Raw genomic sequence first — 9,231 nt, forward strand, 5'->3', positions numbered from 1 at the left:
GGCACTTTAAGTACATCCACGTAAACAGTAAATCAAACCTAGACCCTGAACATGTCTATTGTATCACACTCCAGTACTGACAAGATGCTCAGAAGCTATGCTATTATCTTAGCCAATATTTTGATATGGGGAAACTGCTGACACAAGCTGTCCCTTTCCATATGCCCTACCCTGTAGTTCTTCTCCTTTTGTTATTTCACACAGGAAAGAATTAGCAACTACTATTTAAGTCGTTGAGTCAACTTTAAATTTAATGGAGGAAAAAAGCGTGTCTGTCAAAACAGAGGCTGATCCCACTCATTTACAACATAAAGGAAAAATTACTGTGTCTGTGTCTTCCTCAAACATAACACTGCAACTAATGAGAAATTTCCATATTTCCAGACAAAAAAGTGAAATATCTGCCATTCAGTTGATTAACTTGAAGAACGTCTTTTCCCCAAGAAAATGTATTTGTCGTAATAACTTATCCCCTTGCACGCACCTCACTTCTGAAGGGGGTTCATAACTGACAGAAGAATTTTTTGTCAAGTCTACTTCTTTATTATTTTAGGATTAGTGCTTGTTGGCTTTAAGCAGATGTGTTAGCTTAAAAAAAATGCAGTCAAAACAGGATGTTTAGGGAGGGGGGTTTAATCTTCACAATTAACAGGACAACGTATAGTGTTTCTGAACAGCTAATGTGTGGGAGCAAATTGTGCCTAAGATATGGAATGTTCAGCTTCGTGGGAGGAGAAAAATTGTACCCATCTTTCCTTGTACTTAGCATTACCTATCACAGGATCCCTCTAACAGAGAAATACCCTCCCTCACTCCAAAAAAAAGTCATTAGAAAACATGGAAACTGTCAAGTTATTTAGATGCAAAATGTATATTTTAGTACAATATCTTATTTAGTGGAAAACCTGTCAAACAAAGGCATGTTATGGACTACTGCATACAGATCCAGCACCACAAACATAGCTACATCTGGGGTGGAGAACAGTAGCAGCTTGGTGTACAGTACACTGCACAACAACTGGGGAGCAGGGAGGGTAATTAAACAGGGAAAACCAGACCAACGTCTATGCTTACACAAAGTGCAGTGAGATCTTCAGTGCCCACACAGAGGACCTTGAATATTAAAGGGCTTATCCAGAAAACACAGAGAGTAAACTCACTGGATCAAATCGACAAGTCAATGGATTTCAAAAGTGATGCTTGGGCCACTAAGGCATCCCTTTCCGATGTCACTTTGCTTTGTTTTAAATTAAAATGCCACACAGCTTAATTTTGTCTTTCTTAATGAGAGTAGTTTAAGGGGAAACTAGACATTCCTCTAAAGTGATGGAAACACAGAGCAGTAACAATGGAGCGCAGTGAAGCCAGAAAGTGAAACTGACTATCTCTGTTTCATTGTCCCAGCTGAGTGCAATAAAAATAAACAAATAAATCGCATATTTGTTTAAAAGTCCATTTGATTTTTTAAAAATTCTTTATTTTTATTATTACATCCCATAATGTGATTTTCTTCTCTCTACAGCACCACTTTAAAGCACTGAATTACCGGTTCCTGCCCAGTGCAAGAGACCACGTCTTTAAAACAGATTCTGCTTGTTGTATTTACATGTAACAAAGCACCAGAAACATTCCCTGCCTTGTCAAGAACTAACAGTTGCTGGTAAATTTCAAGTTCTCTCTTTATAAGTCATATCAGTCAAGTCAGACCTCTACCAGGAAAAATCACTAACCAGAACATCAGGGAAATAACTGTTTTAATAATTCCAGATTTGGAGTAAAGATTCTGAGGGGCAAGGAGACAGAAAAGGAACCTAAACTTGTGCAATCAAAGACACTACCACAAAAGAAGATGGTGTGTGTGTTCTCAAAACCACAATAGAATTTATTTCTCTTACAAGATATACTCTTCCCTGCAGTGATCACTTAAGTGCCCACAGGCCTTAAGGGAAGATGCGAAGTTACCGGAGCTCCTTTCTCTTTCTTCTCCACTTCCCACCACCCTTTTACCAAAATAATGGATCTGGAAAGAAATCAGAGCACAACTCTCTCTCCTCCCTCTGCAAACACAAACTGTTTTGATCAGTGGATCCAAGGAAACCACGACTAACGCACACACACACAAACACACACAGATTTGAGGGGAAAGAGAGAAAGGGCCCTATGAAATGCAGCCAACGTGAACAGGCCTAGGAGACTCGGGGGCGCGGGTCCCCTCTCCCGTTGGGAAGTCCTGTTTTGCAAGGGGCGGGGAGGGGAATTAAATGCTGTGTTTCATTTTTTAAAAGGCAGAGAGATTAGATCATCCAACAACCCCCTCCACCCACCGCACCCACCCACCCTCCGGAAAAAAACAGCAGAGGCAAAACTTCCCCAACTAGCCCATCGCAGTGAGTAAGTGGGGAATTTGTGCCCACACCGCGGCAGGATGGAGAGATTCACAACTGGACTCAGCGATATCTGCCTAGGCCAAAGTTAAAGCACCCTCTTTTCTGTCCGTCAGTTTTAGGTAGCCTGTAAATAATTCAGCCGGTAATTATACACGGGGCAACCATGGCTCAATCCCCACCCCCCTAATAACTGCAGGTACCTTCCTCTCTACTCTAACAGCACAATAACTTCTGTGTCACTCCTACAAAAACAGTTTGAGCCAAACCTGGGGGAGGAAATAAGGAATGTGGGATCAGAAGAGGAAAGATGGGCGTGGGCACATCAATCCCTCGCAGACTTCTCTTGCTTCCCCCTGCACACTTACCTTCAGAGCAAATTTCTCTCCAGTCTTCTTATTAAAGATTTCCAAAACTTTCCCGTTGATGCCCAGCCCCAGCACTTGCGTGGTGACCTTGTAATCATCCGTAATGGCATTTTTCTTGATCTGGAGGCCTGATTTCACGTTGAACTGGGGGAACTGTTGCTGGACGGGGGGGTGCTGCTGGGGTGGCGGCTGCTGATGGGGTGGCGGTGGGGGCGGAGAGGGGGGGTGGGGAACAGCACCTGGGGATTCGGGTTCGGAGAGTTGGACAGCATTGTAGCAAAGCCGGGGCAGCCACAGCGGCTCCTTCCCTTTGCGCCGAGTCCCCTCCTCCCCCCACAGTGGGAAGTTTGATCTCAACAGGCGGAGCGGAACTAAATCCCCCACAGCTTAGGAAGGCGGGGGGAGGAAACAATCTCCCCTTCTCCTGGGGAAGCCTCGGAGCCCTGAGGAGGGCTGCTGCTCCTGCTGCTCACCCCCCTGGTCTCCGAAGGGGCGACGCTGCTGCCCCCCGCTCAACCCCCCACCCCCTCCCCAGGCTTGTCCCCGTGCCTGCCTCGTTCGCTCTTTGGAACGCGAAGACAGGAAAAGGAATCGCTACAATGTATCAACCTCGGTCCCTCCCCGGGTCAGTTTCACGGCACTGATGTCACAGCCTCGCCTTGATTGGCTGCCTCCCCCTGAAGGGGCGGTCCCAGGGGCGGGGAATCAGAGGAGGGAGGGTAGAAGGAAGGAAGGGAGAAGAGAAAGGGGGGCGGGGGAGAAGTTAAACTTTGGGAAGGAACTTAAGAATGGAGGGGAACGGAGAAAGTCGGACGAGGTTGGGGTGCGTGTTTACCCCCATCCTGCCACCCACAGACGAGGAGACTGGGGAGAGGATCCCCTCAGGGCCTTCCCCCAGGCCCACACAGACCTGCCAGCTTTCCTGTGGCTCTCTGCCTCTTCCAACATCACCAGGATTCCTTGGGATCCCCCCCGCCCATTCTAAGGAATAAAGCATTTTCAATGAGATCTGTGCTTCCTGGAGATTGACTGACCTTCTTCTGATCAAACCATTCCACATCTGAATTGTACCATGGTCCTGATCCTGCAATGAGCTTCATGCGGTCAGACCCCTTGGCCCCGTGCTGAGCTCCATGGAGATGGTTACAAGGTCATCACACAGTTGCTGGGATTTGGGCACCTATGAAAGCTTGGGAAATCTTTAGCAAGAAGACTGGAGAGAAATTTTCTCAGGGGAGGCAGAGGAGGAGAGAGAGCCAAGGTATGGGGGGGCACCGACTTTTTGGTCTGTGTCTGGTACAGCACTGAGCGCAATGGGGTCCTGTGCTGTGACTGGGATTCCTTGGTATGGTAATAAAACAATACACAAAAGCGAACGTAGAATAAGAACCCTTCCTCATATACCCACACTGCCTCATCCAAATACAGAGATGTTCACCATTAAATAGACAACAAGGAGAGGGTAAAGCTGACCCTCGTTCAGAAAGCCTGTCTGACTACTATGCATCACTTCTGATCTCAAAACGGGACTTAAAAAGGACTTAAGAGGTGCATAGACTTTGCTCTGGGCCCCACCCTAGGGATGAATTTCATCCCAAAATGCATGAGTGCCATGAACCTTTCATTCAAGTGTCCCCACAGCGAAGGACCAAAATCCAGAGAGCTGGCTGAATCAGGATGAGTTTTGGAGACCCTCTATAAATAAGCATGTGTTGATAAAAATAAGTGACATTTGATATTGAAAAAGCCCATCATGCAAGGATTCTTCCTTTATGCCGACACAGAGAATGCATAAAGCAAATATTAAAAGCTCTTATGCCATTTCCCCCAAGCCTTTTGCATTTTGGAAAGGCCATTTTTTAGAATAGGCTGGAGCAGGTGGGGAAAGAATACCACATATTTGTACACATGCTATTACAGGAGAAGCTGGAGAGGCCATTGGTAGTTGTCAGCTCTGCTCAGCCATCATAAACAATGTTCTTCAGTTTGTGGCTGAGTGCTTGCCAATAGACATGGAAAGAACAGCCATGAGCACTGAAGATGCTCTGTTATTCCACAGGAAGCTGGCAGGATGGAACAAGTGCAGGAGTAAAGGTTCTGTATGAAGAGACTAGAGAGACTTTTCTGTAGAGACCAAACCAAAACAAGCACCCATGATTGCTAATGAGAGTCAGCACAGAGGCACAGGACTTCTGTGTAGATGACCAGAGCTTCTGCCAGTCGCTGGGGATCCCCCAGATTTGGGAGAAGGCCCTGCAGCTTATTCCATGGTGGTTGTGTGATGGGCCGGAGCCTCACCAAATGTTGCTCCTTTAGTGGTCTCTTTTTGGGTCCCGGTCCAAACTTAAGCTAACGGTCCTTACGGGAAAGGCTTTACATCTCATTTAGGTAGGAAGGATGGTCTAGTGGGCAGAGCACTAATCTGGACTTGAGGAAATAAGGGTTCAACTATCAGCTCATCCACAGATTTTTCTGTGGACAAGTCACTTAATCTGCCCTGTGTCTCAGTTCCCCAGCTGTCAAATAGGGACAGTATTTCTCTACCTCACGAGGGTGTTCTGAGGCAGTCAGATACTACAGCAGTGAGGGCCTTATTGTTTATTATTTGTACCATCATATTGCCTAGCACATCATCAGCCATCTTGCCTCCCTGAATGGTCTTTCATTGTTTTTTTACTTCAATATAAAGCGGGAAGCAAGAAATAGTGAAATCGGGATATTTTGCTATTTATTCAATAAAATCAAAACCACGTGGTGAGAGTTCAGTGCCCTGCAGGCTTCCAAATCCTCGCCATTGGGAGCCAGTTAACAGGCTTCACACCATTTGGAGCTTCTGGAGGCATCCACAGCATTACAAATTAAAACATCAATGGGTAAATAATTGCGTTTGCCAAAACGCTCTGGTTTTTGATGAGCGTTTATCTATAATCAATTCCCATGAAGAGAAGAGACATGAAAAATGGAGCAGGCAGACTGAGTGTCAGGGAAAGGGCAAGAGGCAAAGAAAACTGTTCTTCAGAGGACATCCCACTGATAGCAAATTAACCTGCACTTCCACGTTCAGTCCAGAATTCAATAAAGAAACTACCACACCTCAGAACTGGGCTAAACAGATAAGGAATCCTTGCTGTGAGCCAATTTATCATTCAGCAGCCTGGCATCTGGCAAGAGCCAATGAAGAGCTCTTTAGTCGGGGCTAAGGGGAAGGAAAGCAGAGATTTTTCCTTTATGGATGTGAAATGGATTGTACATTAGCAGCACTTGATATGTGGTGGCTATAGAAGAGTCACTGTCAAGCTCCATCTAAGAAATGGCTTATCTGAGTCACTAATAATACCTAATTCTATTTATGTATTAATTCATGCATAGGATTTACTCTGGCACTCATCACTGTGGTGCCTGATGCTCTCACCAACATTCCTGAATGTACCTAACTGTGACATAGGGAAGCATTCATGTACAGAGGGCATTGTGGTGACTTACCTAAAGTCACATGCAGTAAGAGGTAGAGCAAAGAATAGACACAGATGTCCCAGTCCAGTGCCTTAACCACTACACTATCTATGGTCCTTATGTGACCCTCATTGCCATACTCTCTGAGCACCTCACAATCTAATCCCTTCATCCTCACAACACATCTGTGAGGCAGGACAGTGTTATTATCCCCATAGTACAGATCGGTAACTGAGGCATGCAGCACAGAGAAACTAAGCCTACATTTACATTGCAGCTGGGGGTGTGATTTGCAGCTCAAGTAGATGTACCTAAAAAGAGCGGTGAGAATGCAGCACTGTGGTCCGCAGAAGCCCACCTTACCCCCTGGTATGTACTCACTTGTGCAGCCTGCGCTGCCACATCCTCAGTGCTATTTTTAGTGAGCCAGCTAGATTAAAGGTAGCCTAGGTACGTCTACATGTGCTGCGAATCACCCCACTCCCCCCAGCTGCAGTGTAGATGTAGCCGAAAACACTTGCCCCAGTTCACACAGGGAGTCTGTAGCAGAGCAGGGAACTGAAGCCAGGTCTCCTAAGTCCCAGGCTAGTGCCTCAACCCCTGGACCATCCATCCTGCCTGAGACTGTGAGAACCAAGAATTTTTAAAGTCTGGCTTACTTTCCACCATTTATACTGCCATTCAGAGGTGCTGGGCCCACTTTCCCTGGCTAAGCTCCTGCCCTTAATTTTCTGGAGGTGGCCCTCCTTCCACAATGAAACCAGACTGCTCAGTAGCACATTTGGGGTTCAAGACTGCTGTGTCTTTGTCGCGAACACTGCAGAGGAAGGTTTAAATGGGAGAAAAGAACATTTTTGCTGATTTTTTAAAAATTTCCCTTTGTAGATAACAGTAACATGTGAATATCAGCCCCAGGTTAAGAATCAGACCATGGCAAAGGACACTTAATATGGATACAGAAACATGGATGTTGTGTAGCCAACCCCAGCCATTCAAGAATCATGAGTCAGGCCCCCGCAAAGTCATGAAATTGGCTTAAAAATCATGCTTTAAAAAGTAATATTTTTTTTTCGGTGGGGTAATTTCCCTTCTGGTGTTTGAGCCTAGAGGGGTCGCTTTTGCAGCCACAAGGGCTAGTAACTGAGATTTTTGTTTTTACACAAAGGCTGAGAATCTCCCATAATTACCCGCTTCCAGCAGCTGGGGTTTTAAGAAAAAAACACCAAATATTGGAAGATTTTCTGTAAAATCATAAAAGCTGGCAATACTTTGGATGAAAATCAGACAAAAGGCTCAGAGATTTTGGTACTGGAACCCATAGTTGCAGTATCCAAAGTGGCTGGCATAGACAGGGAATGTCACCCAAAGCAGATAGCCAACCTAAGGCCTATACGGACCACTTAACTCCTATTAGAGCCCTGTTTTGAGAACTTAGACTTTGGGTTGGGCTCTGCACAGCAGTGAATTTCACCCTAAATTACGATGGGTTATACAAAACGGACGGACATTCCATTGCACTGTTTAATATTACATTTTTCTTTTCACAAAATGAATTGTAGACTCCATTTTAGTTCAATGCACCATCGGCCATTATTATCTCCCATCCCTGCTGTGCTAGGTTACGCCCAAGGCCCCTCTATTACACGCAGCGTCAGAAAAGATTAATGGTTACAAAGAAGAGCTGCGCCCACAGGCAGGAATAGCATTAGGAAAGCAAAAGCAGAGCTGTGACAAAGCACACCTCTGGGAAAAGTTCAAAACCAGCTGGACATGCACAGAAGTTCAAATAAGCTGATAATCATAGTGGTGTCTTACATCCATTTTTTGCCTACATTATAGGCTGCCGTGTTCCTTATTAAGGCCTTTATCCAGCACAGTATGTAAGCATGTGCTTAAAGTTAAGCATATGTTTATGTCCCTTTGAGGTCAGGTAAAATTTTCAACATCTAAGTCCCATTTTCAAAAGGAACTTAGGCATTTAAGGGCCTAAACATCACTGAAAGTTAATGGATCTTAGTGTCACAAACTGCAACATAGGCAGTCATGCCTAGTGGTTGGAGCAGGAGTCAGCACTGGATTCAGGAAGCCAGTAACCAGAGACAAGGGGATGGACCTGGAGGCAGGAATCAAAGCCAGCAGTCAGAGCCAGGAAGCCAGTAGGGAAGCAGGGCTGGAGCAAGGCTGGAACAAGGCAGGCTCAGGGACAGAGCAAGGCAAACAGGAGAGATCACAGCAGAAGGGGCATGCATTAAGCTACCAGAAATCAGATGCTGGGCTTAAGAGCGGGCTTGCTGACTTCCTCAGCCAATCAGGCAGAATGGTCAACCAGGCAGTCCTGCTGGGATTCAGCTGTATTCATGGGCTTCCTGGAGACTGGGCGCGTGGAGCGGCCAGTCCTAATTCTTGACAGTGAGGTGCTTATGAAATCAGTGGAAATTAGGCGTGTAAATACCTTTTGAAGATCTAGGCCCAGGTCACTTATGAAAATGGACTTTAGGCACTTTTGAGAGTTTTACCCATTGAAACTACTCCCATGTTTAGATACACAGGACTACTCAATGCTTTGCTTGATCTGGTCCTCTGTGTTTAATGATTTTTTTTAAACACTGTCAGAGTTGCTCACAGACTTCATGAAAAAAATGCATGTTGCTAAGTTGTTTTTACAGGAAGCTTGAATCTCAGTGACTTGTCATCCCTAAACAAGGGTGCATCAGTAAATGGGATTTGCATCCGATTCCAGCAGATGGAACCACTGTCAGCCACTCATCTCACAGGATCACTATTATTCACTGAAACATGAAACAATAAAACACTCATCCTTAGTTATAAAGGGTAGGTTTGTTCAGTCATCACCCTGGTCAATAGTGCACAAAAGTTATAGCAGTCTGCTGACCTGTAAGAAGTGTCTCGCGAGGGTCTATTTCCATGTGGACATGTATCTGTATCACAAAAACCAGCCACTGGTTGCACCCAAGTTGTCAGTCTCAGGGACAGATGGGGTCATGGAGACCAAACTTTGCACTTAT

General features: G+C 45.5%; 1 protein-coding gene across 1 annotated transcript in view; it reads right to left on the bottom strand.

The window, feature by feature from the left end:
* Positions 1-3,271, bottom strand: part of MAPKAPK2 (MAPK activated protein kinase 2) — a 93,939-nt gene extending 90,668 nt beyond the window's left edge. The window contains 2 exon segments of the mRNA XM_032792542.2: positions 2,753-2,974; positions 2,977-3,271. Coding sequence (XP_032648433.1) covers positions 2,753-2,974; positions 2,977-3,024 — 270 coding nt within the window. The 5' untranslated portion in view covers positions 3,025-3,271.
* Positions 3,272-9,231: the final 5,960 nt, after the last annotated feature.

The sequence above is a fragment of the Chelonoidis abingdonii genome, chromosome 4 (assembly GCF_003597395.2).
Source record: "Chelonoidis abingdonii isolate Lonesome George chromosome 4, CheloAbing_2.0, whole genome shotgun sequence".
Classification (NCBI taxonomy): domain Eukaryota; kingdom Metazoa; phylum Chordata; order Testudines; family Testudinidae; genus Chelonoidis; species Chelonoidis abingdonii.